The sequence below is a fragment of the Haliotis cracherodii genome, unplaced genomic scaffold (assembly GCF_022045235.1).
Source record: "Haliotis cracherodii isolate W230 unplaced genomic scaffold, xgHalCrac1.p SCAF_2, whole genome shotgun sequence".
NCBI classification, from domain to species: domain Eukaryota; kingdom Metazoa; phylum Mollusca; class Gastropoda; order Lepetellida; family Haliotidae; genus Haliotis; species Haliotis cracherodii.
This window is the reverse complement of record NW_027266275.1, coordinates 17561100-17574941: the sequence shown is the minus strand read 5'-3', so window position 1 is coordinate 17574941 and position 13842 is coordinate 17561100. Positions and strand designations below refer to the sequence as shown.

The 13842-nt window shown below is 37.9% G+C and overlaps 1 protein-coding gene across 1 annotated transcript in view; it reads left to right on the top strand.

Moving 5' to 3' along the window:
• Positions 1-140: 140 nt before the first annotated feature.
• The window catches only part of LOC139468768 (cytochrome c oxidase assembly protein ctaG-like), a 152871-nt gene continuing 139169 nt past the window's right edge, over positions 141-13842 (top strand). The window contains exons 1-5 of the mRNA XM_071250903.1: positions 141-219; positions 1230-1673; positions 2528-2683; positions 3871-3996; positions 5816-5857. Coding sequence (XP_071107004.1) covers positions 1245-1673; positions 2528-2683; positions 3871-3996; positions 5816-5857 — 753 coding nt within the window. The 5' untranslated portion in view covers positions 141-219; positions 1230-1244. The remainder of the gene's footprint in view (positions 220-1229; positions 1674-2527; positions 2684-3870; positions 3997-5815; positions 5858-13842) is intronic.

Sequence of the window (13842 nt, the reverse complement as noted above, 5' to 3'; positions counted from 1 at the left end):
ATAATTTCAACGATTAGACCAAAGTTAGGTTACACTGTGTCATTGACAGTGGTGTCAGAAATATCACAAACAGAAATTAACATGTCAAGTTAGCAGCTTGACGGAGAGTTCTATATTACGACTACGTTTCACTCTTTGGTAAACAATATGGCTGCGCCCATACGATAACATAGAAGTTTTGAGAGGTGTCATTGACTTATAATCTTCTGGGTTTTTTTCGTAAGTTTTCTGTATTGACAGCATCCATGTTGCATTGTAAAAACAACCTGATTTTTTAGTATGAGTGATCATTCCTGTCATGTAATGACAATATGTAACAAACCGCTTACCATGTTTTGAAACATGCTTATGTGATGAATCAAAACTATTACCGGTACATATAGCAGATTAATGAACTTATTTGTATGCAGTGCTGAGGCTCATAATTCATGGTCATATTTCATAGGATTTATCTTCATGTCAATATCAGATTTTAACTTGTACATATTTAATTAATTTTATCTTGTTTTTTTGGTAGATAGGCCAAAAGCTAGATCTGGTTCTATTTGTTTTTACTTTTCATGAAATAAACCTAAATGTTTCTTTCTGACACCAAACTTGCCGTATGAAACAGTACCATATTGGCAAAAGCAGCTTCATATGTCATTGGCATGATAGGTACTGGTAGGGGTGTCACATCAGCTGCGTAAACGTAGCTGTGTATTGCTGCACTTTACTATCTGACATCCACTGGTTGCTGATACATTGCTACAGTTCATGCCTTCATGTTCATAGCATTCTACCGAAGTCAGATGCTGATTTCTCAAGCTTAGCCAGATTGCAAAATACATAATGTCATGAAACTTTTGATACCTCATAGTTATCAGATCAAGTTTTCATAGTTATTACAAAACTTTGTGAAAATGTTGTTGTTTTTAAACCTGTAACAGATTTATAACAATGGATGTATTTATTGTGTGTTGTGTAAATTAGTGATGCATTGGTACATCGATGAACATGATGAATTGTGACACCCCTTGTGATAATCATCCTCAGTCTTCAGTCGTAGTAACATTTCTTCTATGTCACAGTGATGCATGTATAACCTGGACCATTGAGGCCAGTCATATGTAGTAGAAACAACAATCCCACCTTGTTAGTGCTGTAGCCATCATTCATACGGGTCACCGTAGCCTCCAGAATTGTAGTCTTCATGTGTCATTACCTCCAGTTCATACTCTCTTTTTCAGATATTGGTTAAAAACATGGCCTCATCTTTATTTCTCGGAAGACTTCATCAATCCCACTTATTTTGCTTTCGCAACATCATCAACCAATCTGTAAGAGTTCTGTATCAAAGAAGATATATATCTTCACAAAGATTGATGAAAAATCTACCAAGCCAATCAAACTCCACACCAAAATGTGCACTAGTAATGTCCAAGCATATCTTGCCAAAATTACCTCCGATGGATCTCTTGTGTGTCAGAACTTTGATGTGTTCAAGGTCTGGTGTATTTAGGAAGGGTCTGCATTTGAGAGTTCCACCAAGTTTTGTCCGTCAAATCAGCCAGGGGAGAGATCCTGAAGAACGACTCAACCTTAGATCTACATTGATTTACATTTGTGCTGTTGGTATCTTCATGCTGGGGATGAGTTATGCTGGTGTACCTCTATACAGGATGTTTTGTCAGGTGAGTAGTGTGTGTAACGTAATGGTTTTGTTTGTTTGTTGTTAAAAGCCTCTCTCAGCAATATTCCTGGTGTAAACATGGTAACTAATCAAATTTGGACAAGACAAACCAGTGATCGATATTGTGAGCAACGGTACTTTCCATTGTGGTTCAAGGACACACCATTGACCAAGTCACTGGGCGTAACCACCCAATTCATTTGGTTGCCTTTTGCGACCTGCATAGCTTGCTGGAGACCAATTGTACACGGAATCCCCACTGTAACTTAATGTGGTAATTATTATAATTTTTTCATGTTATAAGGCAATATAATTGTTTATAAGACAAATACATTTTTGTTGTTATTTTGGTAACAGTATGTCAACATGGTCAATATGAATCATGAATTTATTTCTGGTCGTGCCAAGCAAAGCTGTGCAAGTAATTAATATCATGAGTAGTTATTTGATGGATAATATATGTTCAGTTAATCTGTTGTAATATAATTGAAAGTTGTTGAAACATGAAGGGGTCAAGGTCATGACCTGGAACAAACTTACAAACCTAGTTTCATGAAAATCTGAGTTAATGTTGTTCATGGTGTTTGTTGTTTTACCAAGATGTCACAGTCATGGCTAGATCTGGGCCAGGCAAACCATTGGTTGACAGCAATTTACATGATGTATCAAGTTTCAGTTTTGTCTGCCCAAGTGTCGAGCATGAGGTACTGCAGAGCTAGTATGAGAGAACCCCTAAAGACCATGTAAACAACTTTGTCTGTGGTTTGTAAGTTGGAGTGATGTGAGAGGAGAAACAACTCTGTGGGTCGGTATTAAAAACATGAAGATTATGATTTTGTTTTTGTTTCATTTCAGGCAACAGGTCTTGGAGGTCAGGCGGTGCAAGGTCATGACACAAGCAAGGTCGAATCCATGACGCCTGTAAAGGAGCGGATAATCAGAGTACGTTTCAATGCAGATGTGGCCTCTAGCATGAGATGGAACTTCAAACCACAGCAGACAGAGGTCAAGGTGAGTAACTGGGAAATGGGGCGAAAAATCATAGTTGTACCAGAATTTGAGATGGCATCACATTAGTTATTTACTGATTAGAGATTTAATGCCAATAGGTGCACAGATATCGGTGGAGTTACTTTACATAATTCTCATTGAGCATTTTAATTTTGCATCATGCTGATTGGCTAGTTCATGCCAATTGTTATGTTATTTTCCTTTTTGCCAAGAGGCCAACAGCAATGTTATTTCAACACATTGTCGATCATGGTGGTATTACAAACTGGTGTGATAAACAACATATATCTTAATGATTTATATTTTTCTTTTCATCATACTATATGATGTGCATACTTGACTTTAAAATAATTACATGGAACAGAAATCCGCCTTTATCATTCTTTATCGTGTCAATATTATTCAATTTAACCAGAAGAAATGTATTATGATCAAAGTGACATTATTCACATTGTATCTTGACCTGAGAAATTGTGCACCATTGATATCAGTTTATTTGCAAAGTGACACAAGTTGAAACCATTAAACAATGTACTGACAATCGGGGTCATGGTCAGGGTGTATTGTCTTGGAGCTCATGATATACAGATCCAGGCTTGGCTAAGGGAAGCAACTCTTTATTGTGTGTTATATAACCTCAGACAGCTTGGTCATCTGAGTTGGTTGGTTGATTGGTTGTTTAACGCCGCTCTCAGCAATATTCCAGCTATATGACGGCGGTCTGTAAATAATCGAGTCTGGACCAGACAATCCAGTGATTAATATCATGAGCATCGATCCATGCAATTGGGATCGATGCCATGCATCAACCAAGTCAGCGAGCCTGACCACCCGATCCCGTTAGTCGCCTTTTACGACAAGCATAGTCACCTTTTACGGCAAGTATGGGTTGCTGAAGACCTATTCTACCCCGGCCTCTTCACGGGCCCCCCAAACCTGTGGAAACGCATTGTTTGTGCTATTTCATATTTGTTTTGCACCAACATGCAAAATTAAATACCTCCTAATTCAGCTTTCTCAATGCAATAACTTTGAAAGAAGATTGTGGTGGAGTTTATGTTGTTTGGTACGTAGGTGCCCAGATTTTCATTTGTTGTCTCAAAACACGAGACAGTCTCACTAGGGACTGTTTTAATTACACAATACACAATTTTAAGTGTAATCCAATTTTCTTTTTTTTTATACAGGTAGCTCCAGGTGAAACAGCTTTGGCCTTCTACACAGCAAAGAATCCCACAGAAAAGCCAATCATAGGGATATCAACCTACAATGTGGTACCATTTGAAGCTGGGCAATATTTCAATAAGATTCAGGTAACTATGAAAGAAACAACACAACTATGTTTCTGAAAAAATGTAAATAAGTAAGCAATACAAATTAATAATCTATATTCAGTTCCATGGGATCTCCTGTTATTCAAACTGTTGCTGAATATGTTTTGTTTGTTTGTTGTTTAACACCGCACTCAGCAATATTCCAGCTGTATGACGGCGGTCTGTCAATAATCGAGTCTGGACCAGACAATCCAGTAATTGACATCATGAGCATCTATGTACGCAATTGGGATACAATGACATTCATCAACTGTATATACGGTATAACCGTCAATGCATATTTTTTTATTTTGCAAGGATATCCTGGGATAATTGTAAAAGGAATTTGGAGTGTTACCTGCAAGGCATTGCAGACAAATCCACAGAAGGCATTATTACCTTTGAGTGAGTTAGTGAGTGAGTTGGGTTTAATGCCGCTTTTAGCAGTATTCCAGTTATATTGCGGCGTGTCAGCTTAATGTGGGAGGAAAGCCCGAAGTGATGCAGGTCTCAGACGTTTACCACTTCAGTGAACCCACGAGCACGGGTATGGTGCTGACAAACCTATAAGCATAATCGTAGCGAAACGGGATTCAAACCCACAATCATAGGTTTCTGGTGTGCCCAAGGGACGCAACTCAGCACAGCGAATCGCGGCGCCTTAGACGACTGGGCCACCTGGGCAATTTTATGACCTTGCTGAAGACCTATTCTACCCTGAATCTTTACGGGTCAGAATGGTCAAGAATTGTTTGGGAGGCGCTTTATGAAGCAGGGTGGTTAATATGGCGAATATGGTACGTCTGATCACTGGCCAGCCTCGTGTGCTGCACAAGATTCATGTGCTGATCTGTGACTCAAACATTAAATTTCATATGTACAGTTGTGAAAGGTTCAGTTTTTACTGTGAAAGGTTTAGTTTTTACTGGTGAGTGTTTTAGGTGTGAAAGGTTTAGTTTCTACAGGTGAGTGTTGTACGTTTGAAAGGGTTTAGTTTTTACTGGTGAGTGTTGTAGGTTTGAATTGTTTAGTTTTTACTGGTGAGTCTTTTCGGTATGAAAGGTTTACTTTCTACAGGTGAGTGTTGTATGTGTGAAAGGTTTAGTTTTTACTGGTGAGTGTTGTAGGTTTGAATTGTTTAGTTTTTACTGGTGAGTGATTTAGGTGTGAACGGTTTAGTGTTTACTGGTGAGTGTTTTAGATGTGAAAGGTTCAGTGTTTACTGGTGAGTGTTTTAGATGTGAAAGGTTTAGTGTCTACTGGTGAGTGTTTTAGATGTGAAAGGTTTAGTGTCTACTGGTGAGTGTTTTAGATGTGAAAGGTTTAGTGTTTACTGGTGAGTGTTTTAGATGTGAAAGGTTTAGTGTCTACTGGTGAGTGTTTTAGATGTGAAAGGTTTAGTGTTTACTGGTGAGTGATTTAGGTGTGAAAGGTTTAGTGTTTACTGGTGAGTGTTTTAGATGTGAAAGGTTTAGTGATTACTGGTGAGTGTTTTAGGTGTGAAAGGTTCAGTGTTTACTAGTAAGTGATTTAGGTGTGAAAGGTTTAGTGTTTACTGGTGAGTGTTTTAGATGTGAAAGGTTTAGTGTTTACTGGTGAGTGTTTTAGATGTGAAAGGTTTAGTGTTTACTGGTGAGTGTTGTAGGTGTGAAAGGTTTAGTGTTTACTGGTGAGTGTTTTAGATGTGAAAGGTTTAGTATTTACTGGTGAGCGTTTTAGATCTGAAAGGTTTAGTGTTTACTGGTGAGTGTTTTAGATGTGAAAGGTTTAGTGTTTACTGGCTTGCGTTGTAGGTATCATGATGATTTTCTTGTTGCAGTGTTTCTGCTTTGAAGAACAAAGACTTAACCCCCATGAACAGGTAGGAAACCGTCTGCCCGGATCCACCCCACATGTCTGAAGTATGCCATGTATTCTGCTTCCTCAACTAATATTTCAGCTTAGAACAGGCACTATGGTGTTGCTGTTGCTTAGCATTAAAATCTCTTAGAATATTTTGTTTCCGCTTCTGAAAACGTAATAATGAGCATATGTGTAATTTAGGTATACACACATCAAAGTGTTATTCTTACCACGTTGTCACTGGTATGCCTGTGTAGATGTCGAGTTCGGGTCGGGTGACACATCAGGTGATGTGGGTCTTCTCTTGTTTCCACTTGATTTTCATCGTTTCCATACCGCAAACCTTGCTTGTTTTGGTTCAAAAGCGTATGGTTTTGTGATTTCTTGAAGGGTCAAAGGAACTTCTTTGGACCAGGCAAAGTATCGGATGCCATGTTGTCTCACAATAAACTGGTTCTTGATATCTTTTGCATTGTGACAAGGCAGAGACCCAGTTAAATTGGCACCAATTACATCATAATCCAAGGGGGATAACTCAGGCCTGTTTAGCACGGAAAATGAAGGCCTCATAGCTGCATGACATTTTCACACTTACCATGAGCTTCCTACTTTAACTGTGAGAAAAATGACTGTACATTTTCAAACACTGATTCTAATTCTTAAATTGCGTTTTGTTTAAAATAAGAAAAAAGTGATTTTTTTAAGGATGTCTGCTGGTATTATTGTACAATCTCTGTGCAGTTGGAACTGTCATTTTTAGGAGTGTTCTAACACTATAATGTAAGTCTATTGCCTTTATCAAGCAGTGAAGTGGAGACTCAAAGTTGAGTCACCAAAGATGTGGCATCATGTATCATATCACAAGGGAATTAATTCACATTTGAGAACATGCCACAAATTACTCACCGCACAGTAGTTAAGGAGTAGTAACACTGTGTGACATCCTCAGAGGAATGTTGCTGCGTGTTACCCATTGTAAATATGTTAATAAATAGTATGATGAATGTTATTAACTGCCTTATCCATATGTGGTTAAAATAATTGAAATACAGTTAAATACCAATCATGTCAATTATGTTTTTATGCAAGGCTATAAATTAGGTATATACCATATGTTGATGTCTATAAAGCAACCTGCCTGTAAAGCGACTTCCCTCTAAGCCTTAAAAATATATGCTAATTTTAAAAATGCTGTCTACAATGCGATCCGGAATGAAGCACATCACCAGCTCATACACTATCCCGACATTTGCAATGAAAATATAAGTCCAGATATACAAAGAACACTTTTAATAACCAGACATTGCAATTACATGATTATGTAAGAGTGAATATTATCCTACCCTATTTTCTTATCCTGGGGATGAAATTCTCTAGTGTCAGGATGATTCTCCCTGGTGAATTTGAACCCATACCAGTGTGGCACTAAGGTAGGATACTATACTCTAGAGTAAAACTTCCCCAGGATAATATTTAGGTAGGATATTATCCTTGCTTACAATTACACTGTGTACTTCAGTACGGATTTGTTGACATGGTATTCCTGGTGTTACATACTCATGATGATGCCTTTCGTTTGGGAGGGAAAAACAAAAATTCTTCTTCCCTGAGTAGAACCCCCCCTTGAAGCGTGACAGGAGAGACTGCTGAAGTTTTGAATGAACCTGTGTTGGTCATCATTGATCAATTGGCCGATCATTGAAAGGTTATTGTAAAGATGTGCCAAAAAGATACCATGATAAATTCATAGATTGCTGTAGACTGTCATTGTCATTCCAGACACAGATCAAATCAATACTATGATAGTTTGGATGTGCATTTCTTCTTCTTGTTTACTTGGTCGGGTTGTAGTGAGTATAATCCTAAAAATCCTGAGTTCAAGAATATAGGGTAAAAATGATCAGAAACTATGCTTCTATATGTATTGGTGGTAGGGAATTCCCAGGGGGTCCCCCAGACATGTGGAAGTAGTCTGTTAGTGTTTACATCATTTCAAGAATACAGTCAGATTATGTCATTCATACACTTACAAACATCAGTATCGGGTTCATGTGACTGAACACTCGTCCAACGGTAAAGCTGTATAGCGTTTAAACCTCACATTAAAATAAATTATAGTCCGGAACTCCCTTGTCTTGGGTAGATGTGTTTGCCTACCACCATCACATGATCACTAGAAAGGTTTCATGATTGACTAAGCTGGTACATACGTCATTGTCACCAGTCTAATTGTCAGCCTGTTAATGTTATTTGTTACTTGTTGCTATATTTTTTGTCTCAATTGTCATAACTAGTATAACTGTGCACCACAAACAACAGCACCGTCACTCTGTATCCACTGCATGTATCTCAAGTTACTCCGTGGTCTAGTGGTAGAGCGTCCGCCCGGAGAGCGGAAGGTCTGAGGTTCGATCCCCGGCCGCGTCATACCAAAGACATTATAAGATGGTACTTGTTGTTACCCTGTCTGGCGCTCGGCATAAGGGGCTAAAACAAGGACTGGTCGGCTCAGAGTCAGTATACTGTGTCTGAGCGGGGTATTCACATGTTAAACTGCGGCATGGTATCTCAGTGTGCTAGCACTATAAATCGGACTAGTACAAGCAGCCACACACACACACATGTGCATGCACGTCACTATATAAGCGCAGTAATCTTGGACGCGACGTTAAACCCCATTTCATCTCACCTCAAGAGACACCGTGTCTTGACTAATCCAAGGGAGGTAAATCTTCCAGGCTTCTCATGCCTGTGTCTTTCAATCGTGTGCTATGTGTCTGTTCCATAATCATGTTAATCTGCTCTAATTGTTTGAAAAGAACATAAAGCAACTGATATTTCTGGTGTTAGTATGAATTCACCACATCTGTACACGCCCCAGCAGTAATTGTACCGTGACATATTATATCAACAGTGTCTATGAATAAAATATCCAAGCCAGTGCTGAACTAACCAAGGGAGACCACTCCTCCAGGTTTCTCTCTCTCTGGCTACTCTATTGACTGATCGCTGGTGTTTGAGTCACCCTAGGTCTGTGAGTGGGGTTATGACTCATGGCTTCAGCGCCATGCCTGCTGTCTGTGTCAGACTGCCTCTCACAGTGCCAGGTTGGCTCAATAATTAGCAGGTTTTGATTGCTTCCACTCCAGTTGGGTCCATCACAACTCATTGACTGATGAGATTTGAAACAAAGAATTTTGCATCTGATAATTAAAAAAATCAGTAAAATTGTTTCGAAAGTGTGTTTGATGTCTCTCTTTCTTTGTGTGAAAAGGAATTGATCAATCTTTCTTGTGAAATCAGATTTTCTTGAAGATGTAATAATTCAATTTATGTATTATTCGATTGTTAGCAATCAATCAATATATCTTCTGTGAATTTACTGATATTTGAAAAACAAAAAAATCATACCAAAAACTAGCTGTTATTACTTCATCAGTTTCTTGTCAGAATTCATTCTCCATCAAAATGTCTAATTTATTGACAGACAACAGAGATGAAATTGCAATTTTTGTTTTTTTTCATGTTGCATATCATGTTTGATATGACAGAGGTTGATGTATCATTTGCTGATCTTACAATCATGATCAGGGATGAGAATTTTGTGTGGATCCACGGAATTCCACAGATTTTTGTTACATCAAGGGTCACTTTAGCTATATATGCCATAACAATGTAGGCATAAATCATATAGTCCCACAGACCCCCCAGGCTACGTTTCAGTGTTTTTTTATGATCATGATGATATATGATTTGGATGTATAGAGACACTGTCACTCTGCTGTTTGTTGTTTTGTGCCATAGTCAGCACATTCTCTCACACACCTTTGATTTTGCTTGCTGCATAGGAAAGAGAGTTTAAGAAAGCATCTTCATCTAACTGTAACAACAACCTGTATGTTTCCAGATGTAGCATATTGTAACATTTATGTCAAATTGCAACTCTTATATTGCAGTGTGTATCATATTTCAACATTTATAGTATATTGCAACTCTGATATCATGTATGTTGCAGTGTGCATCATATTTCCATATTCATATTACAGTAACCTACGGTTATAACGAACACGCTCATAACGATCTGACAGATATAACGATCTTACTTTTTTGGTCCCGACTATTTGCTGTAGTTATGCTGTATATATGCTTATAACAAACTACGGTTATAACAAACTCAAATTAGTTTGCTATAACAAGTTTACTGTATATTGCAACTCTTATATTGCAGTTAGTATCGTTTTTCCATATTTATGTCATATTGCAACGTGTTTATTAAAATTTGTTTCATGTGCAACATGACTATTTTTTCCCTGCTCTTTAATTTAATTTAAATTACAAAACAATACTTTGATTCAAACTGAAGAGCCTTTGTTTGATGACCAAGAAATCTTACTTGCAGCCAGGACCTGTTCTAGATAATCAATAGCTATTATCCACTCAGTAAAGCCATTGTATAAAACTTGATATTGTAGATATTGATATAGTCCTAATTAATTGCTAGGCAGTATGTATGGTCGCAAGAGAAGTGGTCTTATTCTTTATTGAGTGGGATAATCTTAAATGATCCGATTACTGATGATTTGAAAGCTGCAATTGTCAACAGTGGGCCATGCCCAGCTGGTCCGGTATTGTTTTCTACTTAGGTAAAAAACCCTCCGAGGCTCTTATAGATTTGCTTGAGGAAGTCACTGTGTTGGACAGTGGGGAATATTGACTCTATGGCATAGCGGCAGGCAGTCAGACGGTCACAGATTTGGAACACTCCTTTGGAACATTATATGCGAGGAATAGCTGTTGTTATCCATTTGACATATTGGATGATTCTATATTGCTCTGTTATATCACAAAATGATAGCAGAGTGGGAGAAATTCCACCAATTACCTGGTGGTGATGTTTGGGTTTTGTGAAGGTCTGCTGCTGTTTTGTTTCTGATGTATGATATAGCTGTGGTCCATATTGGTTACTAATGCTTATTAAGTCTTATAAATGTTCTCAAGGACCAGTTGAGTGAGTGAGTGAGTGAGTGAGTGGGTGAGTGAGTGAGTGAGTGGATGAGTGGGTTGGTGAGTGAGGGGGCGGGTATGTGGGTGGTTGAGTGAGTGAGTGAATGAGTTAGTAAGTGAGTGAATTGTTGTTTTGGGGATGTTGTTTTTTCTGATTAGCAATGATAAGTCTAGCACAATTCAGAAAGCACAAACTGCTTAGTTAACCTAAGGCAGCCAAGTGTTGCATTTTGTATTCTGTTTGTATGTTCTTTCTTTCTATATTAATAATTATTATTTTGGTAATATCAGTTAATTATTATTATTGGTAAAAAACGTTAGAGATCCAGCAGCACCGGTAGATTACTGTATCTGCTTGTCCTTCGGACTAAGTGACAAATTGTGGTCAGTGACCAGCACTGCTGGTTCTTCACTTGTTGCCATGTCAGTGAGAGGTTCATACGTGGTTATTAAGATATATATTACTGCATAGGAGGACAAGATGGAACAAGTGTACTCTGATTAAAATGATATGGATGATGATGATGATGATGATGATGATGGTGAATTGATGATGGTGATGATGATAATGATGATGATGATGATGATGGTGAATTGATGATGATGATGATGATGATGATGATGATGATGATGATGATGGTGAATTGATGATGATGATGGTGATGATGGTGAATTGATGATGATGATGATGATGGTGAATTGATGATGGTGATGATGATGATGATGATGATAATGATGATGATGGTGATGATGGTGAATTGATGATGATGGTGATGATGATGATGATGATGATGGGGAGGATGATGATGATGACCCCTGGACCCTTGAATCTCATTCCTTGAAGCATTTTAGTCACTATGTGTTGATATATATGCAGTTATATAAGATTGAGCTACCTGTGGCAGACAAATGGTTGACAGACAGTTGACAGACGGTTGATGTCCAGCTGAATGACGATTGACAGACAGGTAACATGGCACTCTCAGTGTGATTGCCAGGGGTTAATGAATGCTTCCTGTAGCAGAGGGCAATCAGAAGTTGTTGTCTCCCAACCTTTGTGTGTAGGGATAGCTTATTTCCCCCATCTTTCTTCTCTGTAACGGAGGAGGTTGGGTAGCCTAGTGGTGAAATCGTTCACTCGTAATAAAGAAGACCTGGGTTTGATTCCCCACATGGGTACAATGTGTGAAGCTCATTTCTGGTGTCCCCCGCCGTGATAGTGGTGGAATATTGCTAAAAGCGGCGTTAAACCTTACTCACTCACTCTCTGTAACAACTGATGCTTCACTGCTTTCAGAGTTTAGTCTTTTTAAATAGGGCTATGATACAGTTGACAGAGATCATTGTTAGGCAGTCAGGTTTGAAGTGATTTGAATGTGTCAGTGAAACTACATGTATTTACATACGTGATGTATGTTGACATCATTTGCCATTTATGAACAGACAAGCATAGCTGGATGCTGTTGTGGGATGGCTGTTAAGCTTATGTGGGTAATGGTAAGGTCTTTCTACAATACAACTGTGTCTCAGAACCTTCAGTAGAATCACACGATGTTCAACACTGATTTACAAACAGTACTAGAGAATGTTGCACTGAGTTATTATCAAATAAACAAGGAGTAAAGAGAATGTTAATCTTTCATACAGAATGTACAGACACTGAAACAAAATATCCAAAAACTCCCAAGCAAGTCTACAATAGTTGGGAATGTCATGATTTCTTTAGTTACAAAAATGAAGATATTCTCAGGGGTCCTCTCATAATAGATTAGATTCTTAAATTATTTTCATTTGAAAGACTAATATTAGTCTAAGAGAATGTCTGCCCTATCTTTTGAAATAAAGTGTCTCGCTCGTCATGTTAATTACAAAAGTTATGAATTCTAATTTTCCTGTTGATGAATTGATGAAGTGGGGAATCAAATCATTACCAACATTTGTGCTTGTGGAGCTCGATTGCTGCAGAAGTATTTACCCGCTGACAGTGTGCAGTTGTCAGCCAACCTTTCTGGGGCTGCAGGATCACAGTGAGGCAGGTCACACTGACACACTCCGCAGACATCTGGACTTGCGTTAAGTCAGCATTATTGAGGAGATAATAAAACGTATTGTAGAAATATAGGTGAATCAAATTTATGAGCGTATGTTTTGCTTATCTTACTCCAGTGAAGCAGATTGTCTTCATAAATCTGAGGCAAGATGGGTAATAGGATATTTTTGCCACGCGCAGGGATTTTTCCAGACCTGCCCAGAGGCTGATATTAGGCCCCAAGTCTGCAGCAAATTGGAATTAAACATTTGCCAGTTCATGGGGTTATAGTTAATACTAATGTTATGGATTTGTATAGGTGACTTGTGTTGCACTTATAACAACACCAATATAGAGAAAGAGGCTTTACTTCTAAGTTTAACATTATTGCTTTGACTGCAATGTTAAAATTCAATGTTCAAACTTTAAAAAATCCAATTTTTAGCAAAATAATAATTTTTCCCCGTTTGCCTATTGAGGACACTTAGTTTGGAATTCATATTAAACATCAAACCTGTTAAAGGTAAGATGGACATTGAGACTCACATTTAAGATTACATTCATATTAAACATTAAACCTGTTAAAGGTTAGATGGACATTGAGACTCACACTCAAGATTACATTCATATTAAACATTAAACCTGTTAAAGGTAAGATGGACATTGAGACTCACATTTAAGATTACATTCATATTAAACATTAAACCTGTTAAAGGTAAGATGGACATTGAGACTCCCATTTAAGATTACATTCATATTAAACATTAAACCTGTTAAAGGTAAGATGGACATTGAGACTCACACTCAAGATTACATTCATATTAAACATTAAACCTGTTAAAGGAAAGATGGACATTGAGACTCACACTCAAGATTACATTCATATTAAACATTAAACCTGTTAAAGGTAAGATGGACATTGAGACTCACACTCAAGATTACATTCATATTGAACATTAAACCTGTTAAAG